At 34.4% G+C, this 17,279-nt stretch overlaps 1 protein-coding gene, 1 long non-coding RNA gene and 2 other non-coding genes across 5 annotated transcripts; all 4 read right to left on the reverse strand.

The window, feature by feature from the left end:
- Positions 1 to 637: 637 nt before the first annotated feature.
- TRNAI-AAU lies at positions 638 to 711 on the reverse strand. The gene has a single exon. It is a non-coding gene; the product is annotated as a tRNA-Ile (tRNA).
- A 295-nt stretch (positions 712 to 1,006) lies between these two features.
- On the reverse strand, positions 1,007 to 3,151 carry LOC112509923 (pentatricopeptide repeat-containing protein At3g47530). 2 transcript variants are annotated; one of them, XM_025115133.1, is made up of 2 exons: positions 2,493 to 3,151; positions 1,007 to 2,332 (listed from the first exon to the last, which is right to left on the reverse strand). In XM_025115133.1, the coding sequence occupies exon 2, from the start codon at positions 2,293 to 2,295 to the stop codon at positions 1,066 to 1,068; it is 1,230 nt and encodes a 409-aa protein (XP_024970901.1). In that variant the 5' UTR covers positions 2,296 to 2,332; positions 2,493 to 3,151; the 3' UTR covers positions 1,007 to 1,065. The 2 variants fall into 2 exon arrangements, with proteins under 2 accessions (XP_024970901.1, XP_024970900.1); XM_025115132.1 differs by having other exon boundaries at positions 1,007 to 3,151.
- A 5,955-nt stretch (positions 3,152 to 9,106) lies between these two features.
- LOC112510569 lies at positions 9,107 to 10,120 on the reverse strand. Its single transcript, XR_003068954.1, has 4 exons — positions 9,852 to 10,120; positions 9,701 to 9,756; positions 9,539 to 9,613; positions 9,107 to 9,425 (listed from the first exon to the last, which is right to left on the reverse strand). It is a non-coding gene; the product is annotated as an uncharacterized LOC112510569 (long non-coding RNA).
- A 1,394-nt stretch (positions 10,121 to 11,514) lies between these two features.
- LOC112510631 lies at positions 11,515 to 11,599 on the reverse strand. The gene has a single exon (XR_003069009.1). It is a non-coding gene; the product is annotated as a small nucleolar RNA R44/J54/Z268 family (small nucleolar RNA).
- Between the last annotated feature and the right edge of the window lie 5,680 nt (positions 11,600 to 17,279).

Genomic DNA, 17,279 nt, shown 5'->3' on the forward strand with positions numbered 1-17,279 from the left:
TTTCGAATTTTGTTGAAAATATTGATTTTATGTGTTCTTTATTGTTTTTATCTTTTATGCATAGTTGGATATTTGATATTAAGAGACTGAAAGTTATCTTTTGCATTTTTCTTCTAGAAACGGATTATAAGAAGCAAGCTCAAGACTAAGATCAAATACAAGGAATTTATGGTTCGTATTTCATCTGCTTTTAGGCAGTGTTAATCATTTATGGTTTATACTTCATCCGTGACTAAATGTATCTTAAGTTAATTGTTAATATTGCCATAATATGAAAATATTTTCATTACAATGATGCTAGAAAACATCTTACAGATCCACATATTGGATTTTGCACCACCAATTGAAGGGCTGTCATACCTTTTTTACATCTACCGCATTGTGCGGGTACACAACTAGTGCTTTATAAAGAGTTGCAACATCATCTTCAAACAAATTTTAGGCTATCTTGTCATATCATCGAATCTAGAAACCAACTGCAGAACTACCAGTTGGTTACATCTTGAGCTTTGTTGGAAAGTTGAAAATCCATACATATACAAATTAGAGAACAAGTATTAAAGATACAAGGAAGCAAACAATTAGGCCTATTATGTCTATATAGAAATTGAAAATTGTGGAATGGAAAAAAAAGTGATGGCCCATGCAGGTCTCGAACCTGCGACCTTCGCGTTATTAGCACGACGCTCTAACCAACTGAGCTAATAGGCCTGTTTGGTTGGGTCCTTGTCTCTATAATACTTGTTCTCTAAATTTGTATATGTTATGGATTTTCAATTTTCAAACAAAGCTCAAGATGTAACCAACTGGTAGTTCTGCAGTTGGTTTCTAGATTCGACGATTGATGATGACATCCAAGATTGGTTTCGTTCTCACAAGACATAAATGGAAGCAACTGCAATGCTCCATGGAAAACGAAGAACAAATTCACCCAACAAAACCCTATTTCGAGATGCTTTCAATACTTTGATCAGATTTGGAAATGATCATCAAGACGACATTCTTGTATTGCAATTTACAGCAACTTTTATATAATATAGCATAATACATGAAACAAGAACAAGTCTACCAAAAATCATTACATGAACATCGACCTTCCCTAAAATGATGAAAGCGTGTACGATCTCTTATAATCACCTCTCTATTATAAACCCCGGAAAGCATCTTTGCAAAATTATGACAATCGATGCATATTCGCAGGTCCTTTGCCACTCTTAGTTTTGTCCCTGGAGGACTTGCAAGAACCCCAAAAGCCAAGGCCAGTTTCTCACTATGGTAAGAGTAAGATAAGCTGCCTTCGTTTTCTTTGGTTATTTCAGCAACATAACCACCAATCTTTAATTGCTTCTCGATGTCATCCATCATCTCATAAACTTCATTAATTCGCGAATGAGAAGTATCATCAACTCTAAACTTGTGTACTTCCCCTTTCAGTTCGATCGTGCTAGCACTTGGAGTTGTTTGAATCCCTTTCTCTTTCATTAGTTTCCTCGTTTCTATTACTTTCTCCCAATTGCCAGCGGACGAGTAAATATTCAAAAGTAGGATGTAGTCGCCTGCTTCTTGAGCCTTGAGCTCGATCAAATGCTCAATCACTCGTTCTCCAAGTTCAACATGACCACGTACTTTGCAAGCTCCAAGTAAAGTTCTCCATATTGTTGCATCTGGCTTACATCTCATGGACATAATAAGCTCGTAGGCATCTTCAACCAAGCCGAGACGACCCATGAGATCAACAACACAGCCATAGTGATGGATATTAGGCACAACACCAAACTCTCTTTGCATACGATCAAAAATCAACCTTCCTTCATCAAGCAGGCCAGAATGGCTGCAACCGGATAGCAATGCTGTGAATGTTTGCTCATCCGGTGGGATACCCGTCCTCTCCATCTCCCTAAAAACGCTGATTGCTTCTCGTCCCCTTCCATTACTTGCAAAACCAGAAATCATAGCCGTCCAAGAAACAACATCCTTGTTAGGGATTTCCTGAAATACTTCATAGGCCTTGTCCAATTGTCCACACTTGGAATACATTGCTACAAGAGAATTGCAAAGATTGAGAGCATGATGGTAACCATGATCTTTAATATATTCATGAATACGCTCACCAAATTCAAGTGCACACAGGTTAGAGCAAGCCTGAAGTAGTAGCAAGCAGGTAACATCATCTGGATCACACCCATGTTCACCGCTTTGCATCGAATCAAACACGCCTAATGCATCAAGGGTCCTGTTGTTACGGGTATAACATGAAACCAAAACATTCCAAGCAACAGTATCTCGTAAAGGCATTTCTTCGAACACCTTGCATGCGTTGTCACACTTGCCACTACACGAATAAAAGTCCATCAAGGTAGTGAGCAAAAGACTATCAGAATGATGCCCATCTCTCAAAATCCTAGCATGAATCTGTAACCCTCCAAATAAGGAAGAACCCCTTATACAAGATTTGGTAACAAAAGAAGATGATTGAGGATTGGGACGAATACCTTGACGCATCATATCGCGGTACACATAAAACCCTCTTTCCGGATGAATACTCATTGCATAAGCTCTGATCATGGTGTTATAGTGCGTAACATTGGGTCTTAAAATTTGAGAGAATATTTGGAGGGAATAGTTCAAAATTTGAAAGGGTGGCAGGGTTATACGTTGTAGAAAAGGGACAGAGAAGTTGGATTGTTGAAGAAGGGATGTGCGAAGGAGGTATGCATGGATTTGAAGCAATTGGGTTGTTTGGGTGGTGGATTTGATGAGTGAAATCAATGAATTGAGGTGGGTTTGGTTTAAACTAAAAAGAGAGGGAGAATGGGAAGAATTTTGCATCATACTTTGGAAGAAATGGAAAGATTCAGAATTCTTGCATCACAAAAACCAAACATAGAATTTGCTTATACATGAACAAAACCTCCGACAGGCATTTCACCATTGAAATTAAACATAAACTACAAGCTCAATTCATAAATAAATCAATCAAAGTAAACAAGTATATAAACAACCCGACTTTAAATCGAACAAAATACAAAAAAGCGAAGCAGACTTTAAAATTCCATTCGATCGATCAAATAAAATTGATGTTTCTGGTCTGTTCATGGTGATTGGAAACAAATGACAAGCAATGAACATGAATTCAACGCAACAGCTAAAACTTGCAGAGGGACTCGTAATACAAATTAGGGTTTCTAAGCTTCTCCGACCGGAACATTTCGCACCTCGAACTCGAAGCTTGTAAATTGGGCTTTCAATCATTAAAACACAGCGGCCCATTAATGCAAATAACAACGTTTTCGTGGTAAATTTTTTAACACTATTCGTACGTGACGATTTTTCCAGTAAACGTTTATCGGGTAAAAATCGCTATATTTTACTTATCAAGTATGACTCTTAGTCCTTATTATTGTTCTTACAGGGTAATATTCTCGATCTTTATCATTTTCATCAAGTAAGATAAATGAATAAGCATTTGGTAAACGACCTTTAATATTGCAAGAAGATAACTGAAATATACTAAAAATTCAAACAGAAATGTAGGGTAATATTCTTGACAGTTTTGCTTCTTTCTTTTTAAGAAACGGAAACTTATTAAGAAGAACATGAGTCATACATCAAGGTCTCCAACATATGAAGAAGAATGACACAGAATAACATTGTAGCAATTAACCAAACAAAGGATTCTAGCCATCAAATGGGCAGCCTTGTTTGCACGTTTTCAAAAATACTTACCAGATATATATCATCTCGGTCTTGGAGCTTCAAGCGACAGCTTTCAATACGGTTCCCAACTTCCATATGATTGTAGTATGTCTCTTAGAGTGCACTAACTGTCAGAAAAGAGTCGATCTCAGTAGTTACTTCTTGGAGTTGTAGCAAAAGAATCCAAGAGAGAGCTTCATTTACACCAATCACTTCCGCTTCAAAGACAAAAACAGCCCCTCCAAACTGTATAATTTTCTAATAAAGGCCAACCTATTATCATGAACGAGCATTCCCACCGAGGAGGAAGACACACACCATGCACAACCGATGCATCAACGTTCAACTTTAAATGACCGATAGGAGTCGTCCACCTTTGGTTTTCAATTCTACTAGTCTGGTTGGTTCTCACATTGTCGCTAACCAACTTCGCTCTTACAATATGCCATATATATATATATATATATATATATATATATATATACACACACACACACATACACTGGTGGAGAAGATCCAAAGAAAATTTTTGAAGAAGAAGAACCGAATAACTCATTAAACCGTTGATTAATATAATTGAATGGGTGTGGCTAAAAATGCAATTATAAACATCTTTTATTAAAATAAAAATATTTCTCCCTATTTTTTAAATTGAAAAGTTGTGCGAAGTAAATTACACAAAAAACAACCACTTTATTATCTTTAATTTGGCATCCATTTTGATATATTCTCATCCTTTTTTCATACATGGGGTTAAACTGCAAAGTTAATTCAAGTGCATGAAGTTGGCACAAATCATCAAATCCAACATAAACAACATCTATAGCAACTTTTAAGTTGCTTACACCAAAAGGAGGTTCGGGGCCATCACTAGATGAGATAACATGAACTACAAGTTGCTTATGAAGTCAACTTTTTGATACATGTAAACTTGGCCACAACAACAAAAAGAGAGCATCTGTTAAAACTCTTTTAACATCCATCCATTCAATCTTGACATTTCTAAGTTCTTAGTGTATCAGTTTCTGTTTCTGTGGTTTATTTTATAATGTTCGAGGGACTGCACTTCATATTTGGTATCACTTGAAGGGCAGCAGAGCATATGAAGCATTTCTTGAAGTGGTAATTGAAGGAATATAAACATTCGGCTTTCTTGTTACCAGCAAGCCGAGGATTCATTCTTTTCTTCCATGTATTAGAATTGTTTCTTTAACGGTTGTTTAGGGTTGTTTAGTTTTGCATTGTATTTTTTTCAAGACAAAGCTTGTTTGTAAATTTGTGCATGGTATCAGAGTCTTGTGACTAGATCTCTAAAGGCGATAGTGAAAATCCAAAGCCTCTTCTCGACTGATTTGGATTCTTAGTGGTATGGTATCAGAGTCTTGTTTGTAAATTTGTGCATGGTATCAGAGTCTTGCCTTATATTGCTCAATGTTTTTCTATTCTGTTTTTCTCATTTTATTTTTTGTATGCTAGCCGTTAAGGTTATTGCTTCACCTAGTGGCATTGAGCAGTCTCAGATTGCCAAACTTAACTTCGGTGATCTCTGGTATTTACATCCAAGTGAGGTGCATATGGTCCAAATTGGTTCATTTGTCCATGGAATTTCCCCAATACATAAGTTAGTGACCCATGGGTGAAATCACACGGAATAGGTTTGCACGACTTTGCTTGATAGCAGCCTTCTACAATCACCCTAGAATAAAGACATCAATTTACAATTTTGATGTGTTTGTTGCAGAGCTAAGGTCCGCCCAAATCTTTAACCCCCTTCGAATGAGATATGATAGGTTGGTTTGGTTTTTTTGGTGATGTGTTTGTTGGTACAATTTCAGAAGCTACATTTTAATTATAAGTTTTCATATTCAAGGGACACTGAAAGAGAGAGTGAGTAGAAATGTAGATGGGATGGGATTAACTTTAATCTGTACTACCAGCCTTTGAAGCTCTCAAAGACAATTTCAATCTGATCGAATCAGCCATTTGAAGCAACTGCAATAAGCAAAACACCCGACCTTGGTTTACCCAATTAGTGTTTTCTTTGGATAGAGCCAATGTGGGATCTTTCATTCACATTTTTTTCCACCAAGAACGTTTTATAAAACTTTTTGACTCCCGAATTTGGAGTATCCTACTTTCACACAATTCATAGGGTTCAACAAACAATCGATATTTCACGATCAAGGGTGTAATACCCTTTGGAGTAGCGGTCCTTATATATCGTATTAACAATCGAAATATGGTCGAAATAAAAAATCTCTATTTGATAGGGCTTCTTCCTATACCTATGAATTCCAATAAGTTTGTATCTGCAAACTATTAACAATCAATCTACGATGAACACGTTTCTGGTTTAACTTCTGGATCAGATATGATGGTACATATTTTCACATGTTATTAAGAATGGCAACGGGTCGGGATCGGATCAGTTATTGGTATTCTCGTCTCCAAAACCATCCCCCTAACCGTCTTGATCCCCGTCGAGGGTCTTATCATGGATCCCATTCGGGTCCCTATGGTTTCACTGATCCCCATTGAGGAACCTATTAGGGGTTAAAATCCACTTCTTTTTCCGTTGGTTTCCCGTTCCTGAACCTGAAACACAAATCAATTTAAAAAAATTACAATATATTTTATTTTCACAACTAAAAATAACGAAACACAAACCAATTTAAAAAAATTACAATATATTTTATTTTCACAACTAAAAATAAAGTACAATTTTTCAAAGATGTAAGTCTAAATGTCTCAAATATATTCAAACTAATTATAAACTATGTCTTATATTACAATATAAAAATAAACTGAAATTCAAAAATCATACTCACGATTAGACAAATAAATTAGGTTTTTTCATGATCCTTATTTGGGATGTTTAAATAAAACGTCTTATAAAATTTAATGATATTATATATATATATATATATATATATATATATACTAGTTTATAATCTAAAATTGTTATTTTTTGAATGTTAATATGCAATTTTTTTGGATGTCAAGTCAAAATACAATTACTCGATAAGTTTTGTATATTACTCGATATGATTTTATATTACTCAATATCTTTTGATACATATGAATTTAATTTTTTTTTGGTTTTATGTTATTTTATGATGTTGTGATTTTTTTGTATTAAATTAAATTCATTTTAGTTTTAGGTTATTGAAAATAACTTAAAATAACTTACATAAAAGGAAAAAAATATCCCCGTTTCCTGTTGGGGATCCCCGTTCCCCGTTGGGGATGAGGATGGGATGCGATTATATTCCCAACGGGGATGAGGACGGGGATAGAGATAAGTAATTGGGGACGGGGATTGAAGTCTCCACCCCATTCCCATGTCTACTCATGTCAAATTATACCCTAAAACTTTTTACAAAATTCAATTTCTGGAACTGCGATCTTCATTTTTGTTGGTGATAGCACCAATCCATTCTCCTTGCAAATCTTTACCATTGTCTTCATATGCTTTGTATGTTCTTCTTCAGTTTTAAAAAAGACAAGAATATCATCAATGTAGACGCCAATAAAATCTTCCGTTCCTTTGAAACATTTGTCCATTTTTCTCTGGAAGATTGCAGGTGCATTCTTGAGACCAAATGGCATGACAAGCCATTCATAGAGCCCTCCTGGAACTATAAATGCTGTCCACGGGATGGATTTTTCTTCCATTGTAACTTGGTGAAACCCTGACTTTAGGTCGAACTTGGAGTAAATCCGTGCATTCCCAATTCTTTTAAGAAGAGTATTGATGTCTGGGAGAGAATATTGATCCTTAAAGGTGTTGTCGTTTAAAGATCGATAATTGAAAACCACATTTTGGGTCATTTAGTAAACCTGGTTCTATCATGATATATTCAACAATGTCATCATTCTAGCAACGATGTCATCTTTCTAGCAAGATATATATATATATATATATATAATATATATATTTTTTATTTCAAGTTGTTCTTGACTGTCTTGCTCTCATTTATTCCAATGATCATGCATTTGAACGAAAAAAAATCCATGACAAACACCATTATTAACATAGTATAGCATAAAGTCAAGCACTTCCATTCCAACACAACTTCATGTAGATACATATTGTTTTTAACTATACAAGGCTCCATAATCATTACCCACATCTCATTTCAATTTTTAAAGTGAAAATGATAACAATCACATCCATTAACTTCAAACCAACAATATGCAAATTCATCAGATCCTGCAGCTTGAAAACCATGACTTCATCTTATATGATGTTGCAGCACATTTATCAGTTGAAAAATCTCTATCCACCAAWCCTTTTCAGCATATAAGCAACCATGCAGCAAATTTGCCACTGAGACAAAAAAACAGTTTAGCAAAAGACGGAACCAATAACAAAAATTAATCGAATGAAGCAAAACTTGAAGGCAAACCAAGCAAGTCAGTTGAACCAAGAGCTGTGGAAACCCATCTCACCACTGGGGCAATTTTAACCCCTGAGCCATCATCAACCATCAGATCTGAACCAACAACTGAGATTAGCAATAGAAACAACATCATCTTCATAAATATATTTTATAGCTTGTAACCAACATCCCACATCAATTGATATCACGAGCTAGATAAGCGCATAACTGGGCAAGAGTCATCACCCTCACTTACCGGGTATGTCTCTCAATCTTTATCATGGTTTTTACCGGTTAGATTCTCAGCTTTTGCCATATACATCCAATGAGGACAATTATCCAATAAGCACTTGCCGGATAAGCATTTAGTAAACGAACTTTTAGTAGCTGTTTACAAAATGCTTACTGAGTAACCGGTTACGGGCAAGAGTTCTCGCTCTCATTTACCTAAACAATTCTTAAACATCAAAATGAAATGTTAATAGAAGTCTGTTGGCAAGTTATCGCTAATGAAGTGCAAGTCTTGTGTATGTGTCTACAAAAAAGGCATTACGGAGAATGTGTAATACCTTTAGTGATTCTCCAGAATCTCGGTTTAGTTTTCTGGCCCGATATTCCTAAAGCTTACCACATCCAGAAGAACTACCAGTACTATATTCTTTATCCTGCTGATCAAGATTCAGTAACAAGTAGTCGAGGCCTTCTTTCTGGTGCTGGAAACTATCGGAGTTTTTAGTTCATTAACCTCGCCAATTGTCTCCTTACTCCATGACCAGTCGTCCTGCTTGCTGCAGCTGAAGGAGCTTTTGCACCAGAAGCTACACGAAGAGGGAAGGGTGAGGCGGGGAAGTTGAAACAAAACAATAAACAACTAAAATATTATAAACTGTTGATGCCATGTGATTCTGTAAAACTACAACCTTAACAACATCCAGCTTCAGTCCAACAGTAGACCACAAAGAGTTGAGTTATACCGAGAAATACCTATTCAAAATACACTTGACATCACAGTAAGTTGTGTTCATAAAATTTAGCAGGCCATCATGCAGATGGTTTATTATGCGGCATACTTTTAAGGTAATTACTTGGTACATCAATCTGCAGTATGCAATAGAATTTAACGGAAGAGAAGAAATGAGAACAGGGGTTTTGGCCCAAATATGCTCTCATTACAAGTATAATTGACTGATCCTTAAACAACAGACTAACATATAATATAAGAAATGTGGTTCTAGAATCATATCAAGATCATACCTCACCAACTTTAATTTCTTTTGCTCCATCTCCATGTATTATCTTTGCTAGATATCCTTCCTCCATACATTCCATTTCCACAGTGGCTTTATCCTATAATAAATTGATGCACATGCTGGTAGTTAGTCTTGCAGGACCACACAAAATTCTTCTCCAGAAAACCATGATTAGCAGCAAACCCAAAATGGAAGACAAAGGAGACATACTGTTTCAACTTCACAGAGTGCTTCACCAGGTGCAACTTGATCCCCTTCTTTCTTTAACCACCGTGCTATGTTTCCCTGGATAAGGAACCAAGCAAAAAATTCAGGTAACAGAGCAATATGAAGAACCATATTAAGCTACCTGAAACTTAGAATAACACAGACCTCTGTCATTGTAGGTGAAAGAGAAGGCATCCCGAGCTCTTGGTGTGGGGGAAGGCCTGCATGTCAAAGCATAGAGCGGGATAAAACAATAGTCAGCGAGACAAGAAGATTTCCAAATAGGTGAATAGCAGACAAGAAAAGAAGGAATCACCATATTAGGGATTTCTTTTGAATCCAACAGTAGTCAGCATCATGAACGGAGAGAAATGGACGATTTCAAATTTTGAAATCAGTCAATTGAATCAATTGGAAGCCGAAAACGTGTATTGAGCGGGATAAAACAATCTTGAAAATACAAATCCACAGGTGGAAGTGACGGGGGAATGTGCAGCCAATCTTGGGAAGGAGAAAGTTGAGTGATAGGAGGAAACGTGCAACCATTCTTGGGAAGGAGAGTGAGTGAAAGCATTGACAAGTTTTGTGGAGAGCGTGCGAGTGGTTTAGGGTTTAGAGGCAGAGTTGTGTTGGGAAGAGGAGAGTTGGGCAGAGTTGTGTTGAGAAGAGGATAGTCGTTTGGAGTGGTTTAGGGTTTAGAGGCAGCCTGATGTGTGAAGGTGTTTCTGCATTAAAAGGTAGTACCTTATGTTTAAAAAAGTTGTACATTTTTAAGACTTTAAGACTTTCTGCATTAAAAGATAGTACCTTATGCATGTTAAGATGTTTTTAAGACTTTGGGTAAATTTACTTTATAAAGTAGTATAGATATATATATTTGGGACCTGTTTCATATCTTCGTCGGTAAACTGCAACAACGGCCTGAAGCCTTTGTTAGTCCCGGATGATCCATATTTATCATCAAAATTTGACATATTCTTATATTAAATGTTTTCTTCATTTTTGAGAATCTGTTGAACACTTTTACAATTTTTTCACATAAATTATTCGTTTTTAACAGCACCGCCATTTCTTTTTGATGGAAACCTAACATAGATAGCACACATCTTGAAAGTATTTGAGATATCTACATTAAATAAATTAAATTTTTACATCCCATTGCATTGCATGGATACATAACTAGTGTTATATTAACAAAATCTTTTTATGTATTATAAAATGTCAACAATTTTCAACCAGTTTTTACCAAACCTAATTAGCTAAACAGCTTGTTAATCAACTTAAATATGCACGGTGAAGTTAAAGGAGAAATTGAATGAGACGATCTGAATTGGCCTCAGCTGCGATGATTCATTTTTCTTCAGATATAATCATCATGTATCATATCAAGTTCTATGCATCACAGGCCATAAAAACAATTTATTGACACTTTTAACTGTTTAAATAAACAGCTTATACCGGTGCCAACCCGGTAACCAAGAGTTTTTGAAAAAGTTAAATCATTCTAGTTTATTATAAGTTGACAAGGACTTTAATAAAAAAGCATAAGTTATTTAAAACAAGCAATCCCAAACACCCATAAAACAGTTGACAAACATAAACCCTAAATCAAGATTCCAGAACCAAGATGCAGTAAATTCAATATCAAAATTGAGACTGGAAAATCGACAAAAACTTATCTGAGAGGGACGGAAGGGCGATAGAAAATTGAATAAGGAAAAGAATGAAGGAATACAAGTGAACCCTAACCGAATTATTTGATCTTGAATCGCAAATCATGGTATAAGAAGCTTGAATCATCGTCTTGGGAAGATGAATTTATAAACCAATCTCAGGAAGAACATCTAGTAGGAATGATAAGGAAACCATTTTAAGACTTTTAATACATTATGCATTTAAGGTTGTTTTTAAAACTTTTTTTTAAATCTGATTTGTAAGACAGTATAGATAAGCTGAAAACAATGGTTGAAAAAGTGATATTAGCATCGGAGAGATTCCCACAGACAAATCATCATACTCCAATGGAATGCAGATGTCCCTGTCTGATTCATCGTCATTTGCAGCAAACTCTTTACATATAAAAACACTATTATCTAATTAACCCAATCTACCGTCTAATCCAAAAAAAAAAAAGCAAATAAAATAGACACAAATAAATTAATTAATCAAAAGAAGGAGATGGACGACTCGATTTGATGAAACGATAAATCGAACAAAATATAAAAATCAATGACAAACCAAACTTTAAATCGCATTCAGGAAACCAGTCAATCAAAGAAAATTGGAGATTCTGGTTGTCCATGAGAACGGTTTGTTCATGGTGATTTGAATCAAATGACAAGCAATTAACAAGAAATCAACGCAACAGCTGAAGTTGTGAGAAAGCTGGAATACGAATTAGGGTTTATAAGCTAAAGCCATTCTGCGATTGATATATATCTCGTCTGTAAATGTGGGTGTGTCGACTCGAGACTCCAGAAGCTTCGATTTAGGGTTTGCTAAAGCCCAACTCTCGTACCATTTTTCAAAGCCATGCTGTCTCATGAATTGGGCTTTCAATCACGGTAAACTTTAAAAGCCCAATATTTCTATGAGATCTACATGTTTAAAAAAGGAAAGGTTTTTTTATTTTGTGTGCATGTTATTATTAAAACGGAGTTATATGTTTTTTTTTTTTTAAGGGTGTCCGGGCCAAAGCCCGACCAATCCCCGTCAAATTTGGAGGTTAAACATGGCCCCACTTAAATGTCGTCAACACTTCCATCCCAGGGCTCGAACTCGGGTTCATGACTATGTCATGCCCAAGCTTTTACCACTAGGCATTATGTCATGCTAATAAAGTGTTATCTCCAAGAAGAAATAAAAATACTCTTGTGGTCACGAAGGTTCAAATGCGATGACTCCAGGATATCTGCAAAGCAAGTGCTCGTCCTAAGATTAGTCGGCTCACATAGCGGATTGGATACTCAGGTTAAAAAAAAAGTGTTATGTTTATATATGTGCATCAAATTATAAAACTTACATAGATTTTAGTTGGTTTCTTTTATATATCTCGAGAAGACGAGAGCAGTGACTTCGGAGTTAGACAAAGGTAAAGTCTAGGCGTGCGAGACTAACCGTGTTTCAGGATGACATTTGGTTTACTATTTAGACAAAACTTTTTAATAAATAAAAAATATTGTTTTATAGAATGAAAAAGTAATTTTCTGATATATATCCAACCTTTAATTTATAATTGTCACTTTCAAAGTTACTTATAGTTTCTCGAAAAAAAATTGGGTGATAATGATATCACGGAAATTCTAACAGAATAACGTTCGGACTTCGTTTAAAATAATGTTCAATATATAACATAATCATTTATTTCGTACAAACGTATAAATATTTTTTGTTATGTTCAAATAATTACTTTTTTTGTTATGTTCAAATAATTACTTTTTTTGTTTGCTATTCTCTTCCTAACTACAAAAATTATCGAGTTACAAAATAGTTGATATATTTTTTTATATAAATAGTAAATGCATTTCTAGTAAGCACTATTTTATATTTTCAGACACCACTACAAATGATATCAACAAATTAAGATTATTTTAAACGTCTTTTAATAAATAGTGTAAGATTACGTCTTGCTTTCTTTACCCGAAAAAATTCCACAATATAAAAAAAAAGTTGCCTTTTTTTCAAGATTGATCTTGGATGAATAGAAAACGATCTATACGCTTTTTATCAAGATCAATGTACTTTTTATTTATTTTTTCGGTTTCAAGTTGCATACTATCTATAAAAGGTGCCTAACACTTTTCCTCAAGTTGCACGCTTTATCACTTGAGTTGTTATTCACTGGTTAAACTTCAGGGGATGTAGTGGAATTTTTCATCTATCGCTGATTCGAATCCAGACATTGCCAAAGCGCTTGTAGCCACAGAGGTTATATAAATGATAACCAGTTAAATATTGTTGATGTGTTGATTTATGTTATATACATGATGTTTGACATGGTTTTTCTATTGTTTTGATTATTCATTATTATTATTATACTACTAATAATGTAATTCCCCTAAAATATAAACTAGAAAACAATTTACAACTTCAAAATTCATTCAAAATAAAAACCACTTTAAATGCAAAATGCTTATAGTTTACATAAGAAGGAGAACAAAAACGCATCAGAGTTCTAAACGAGACAACATAACCCTTAATAGAGTTGCAATATATGGGGGTTGGGTTATTGAAACCGACAGGTCTGCTATCTTTTAAAACTGGATGACACCGGTAAAGTCATCCTATCGGAACTTCTACAGAGCTCCAAATGTCAGTTAGATTCCATTAAGACATGATATACATATCAACAAGAAAAAATGTTAAACTTAACTCCTAATTAGTTAAAGTAGGTTTTATCATGTAAACATAAAACGGTTAAATCGAATATTTTCCTTTAAAAATGACCCTTTTATTTATAACACAAGTCATAAATGGAACATATTTTCAAATCTTGTTATTTCCAAATTAAATACCCGTTTAGATTGAGAACTAATATCCAAATTCACCAAAAATGTGCGCACAACACATGCAACAAAAACATTAAAAAATATAGATAAAACTCTATATTCAAAACACTGAAAAGCATAGGTCATGAAGTGCCCGAAAACAACACTTTTAGGTGACGGGAGAGACCCGGTTCCATCAAATGTGGCAAGAATACAAAAGCAAGCCACTTATCAATGTTCTCAAGTTTCAACTGACGCCACGGATCCCCGTATACCACTCCATTGAGTACCACCACAAGATTCCCATAATGACCGTAGTATCTATTTGACCTCTAGACGAGTTTCACCATAAAAGCAATGGTCCCCGTATACGGCTCCAACGAGCACCATTGCAAGACCTAGCTCCATATATGACTCAATATAGTACCACCAAAAGCTACTAGCTTCGTATACGACCCAATAGAGTACCACTGGAAGCTCTTAACGATGACTTGATAACCACTCACTAGACTTAAGTGTGGACATCAAAACTCCATGTTTAACAACACTACAAACTCCTATAATTACGGATCCACTACATTACAGTCTAAATTACATGACTCCAACTAAATGATAAAGTCACTCAAAACATGTAATATCCAATAAATACACAATACATGCATTTTATGTCCAAACCCCAGACTAAGCTATTTAAACTGGACAAATGTCCCCAAAACTTATTTGAGTTAAAATAAAGTCAGTAGGCCACATAAAACATTTGACTATTTAAAAAATTTCAATGCAAACTAATAAGCCGAAATGCATATTTTTCATACGTTTAAGAAATGCATGGCACTTATATCATGAATAGGTCCATAATCCATGACTTTGTTGAAGCATAATAGCCAAAGTGTACTTTGAAAACTCCCACAAAGCCAATGAAAGAAATTTGTCAAAGATTTATGGACGTTCTCGCGACATGAGTTTCTGACCATTATGTCATTACCTTTGTCTTAATGAAAACTTACACTCATACTCATCTTTTAACTAATAGTTCATTTTTTATTAAAAAACAATTTCTCCGACAAAACATCATCTTTTTCTCACAACTGAAACTTGTACTAGAAGTTCATGAAAATCTCAAAATCACTATAGTCCAGTCCATGTGGAAACAGTCTTAGCATTCTACCACTTTTATTACTTGCAGTGATTATGATGTCGGCATACACTTACACCGCCACTGTGACCACATTATAAACCTATATGATTTATCATTATCAGTTACAAATAAAACAAAAACATAAAAATAAAATGGTTCATTATTGCCACGCGTCCATCAGACGGTACGAGGCTAGTAAAATCCTTAACATGTTTTAAGGTTTTATTATAAAATTATGGTGGTTATAACTTTCTTTTAGTTATATAACGTTTAAGATATGATATTAAATAATTTGATTATGGTTTTTAGGTTTCGGTTTTTCCGGTTATTCTTCCACGTCATGGGGAATAATGGCTTTGAAAGTTGAAATTAAGTCAAATTCGATTTCACGTCGACCATGTTCATGAGAAGTTGTAATTAACAAAAGTTATAAGAAAGAAAGGCAATAATTTCCAAGGCAAACATGTCTTACAATTACTTATAAAAATGCATTTTCTTTTCCAATGAAGTAGTTATTGGTTATTTTATGTAAACTTTCGTTAAATAATAGGTTTTTGTCTCATAGTACAATGGATAAATGTTTATTATCACTACCTTTAACTGATTTTATACGACACTCGTCTTCAAAGATACTAATTTAAGGAGGTGTTTTTCAGCTCACTCGGTGGCTAAGGATAGTTGGGAAGGGGGGGTCGAATCGCAGACATGTCTTCGATTTGAGCAAAGTCGTTCTGCACCTTTGTCAATTGAGCTACACGTATAATTATATCTGATAAATTACATTTTTAGTGTCTCAAATAATCTTTTACATTTTTTAGTTTGTTTCAAAATAAAAGTTGAATTTGAAAGTATATGTCTATTTTTCTATTTTACCATTAATTATGAGTGAAAAAAGTTTTTATCTCTATTATTAAGGGTAAATTTGTCATTTACTTAATTAAAAAGTATAATAGTTACACATTTTTAGAATAATGTATCATTTTACTGTGAACATTTATTTTGGAACGGATGAAATATAAACAAGAAGCTTATTCTTATTTAAGAGCGAATTGCATAAAAATAGCATACTTTGTATTTGATTTTTCTGGTGAGAACATTCTTTTAAAACCTCCATTTTGGTACATGAGGTATGAAATCTTGAATATTTGAGTATCTGGATAACTGACTTAAGTATTAACTGGTTACCATGCTATTGTAACGAGTAGCGTGACGTACAATTCATTACTATTTGCTAAAATGACCGAATGATATGGATTTTTATAAAAAATTAAATTTAAATATATATTTTATTTATTATTAAAACTTAAAAATAAAAACCAATCTATTCAACTTCCTTAGAGTCCCTCACCCCATCTTTTCTGTCGTGGATCTTGCGTTCATTGAATATTTTATACGAAGTATGGATCTTGAAGATGGGTCGGGCTATTTGATCGAAGTTGTGCTGTTGTATCATATATCCTCCTATATAACTTGCAGGATTGTTAATCTAAATGCTAGGTTTTCGATATTATGTCAAAGGAATGAACCTGACCATTTGTTTAAAAGCGGTCAAACTCGACTCTCTTAACTGGAAAAGCTCTGACCGTCATCTCTCAAGCTCGATTAGATTGTTGATACTTAAATAGAATAGAATTTAAGATAACACTTCAATGATCTGGACCTACTTATGTTGTATATTCCTACTTTGAATTAATAACATACTGTATAGAGTATGTGATATAAACTATGAAATTTTGTTTCATTATTTTTCACTCATTATTTTTCGGTAGAAACCGCACTGCGTTTTACGGTTTGATTTGTAGATTGAAAAAAAAATGCTCAAATCGTATATGTGGTTTGGTTTAACACGCACTGTATTGCAAACACCCCTAACAATATGCAAGTTTCAGATGATCATAAAAACTATATACAATTTAGGATCTATGGCTAACAAAAATCAAATCGTCTTCGATCATATTTATGTTTATATTGACTGTAATAAGACAACCAATTGACCGTATATAGGAAAAGGGAAATACAAATCGAACTCGATAACTAGAAATGATAGAGACCAAAGATTTGATGAAGAAAAACGACTTGAAGAAAAATCCCCTTGTAGCCATGGAGGTTCAAATGCGAT

The sequence above is a fragment of the Cynara cardunculus genome (genome assembly GCF_001531365.2).
Source record: "Cynara cardunculus var. scolymus isolate 2C chromosome LG 3, CcrdV1, whole genome shotgun sequence".
NCBI classification, from domain to species: domain Eukaryota; kingdom Viridiplantae; phylum Streptophyta; class Magnoliopsida; order Asterales; family Asteraceae; genus Cynara; species Cynara cardunculus.

Excerpts from the sequence above, each read along its gene's own strand:
- LOC112509923 (XM_025115132.1), bottom strand. The coding sequence starts at position 2,832 with ATGATGCAAAATTCTTCCCATTCTCCCTCTCTTTTTAGTTTAAACCAA.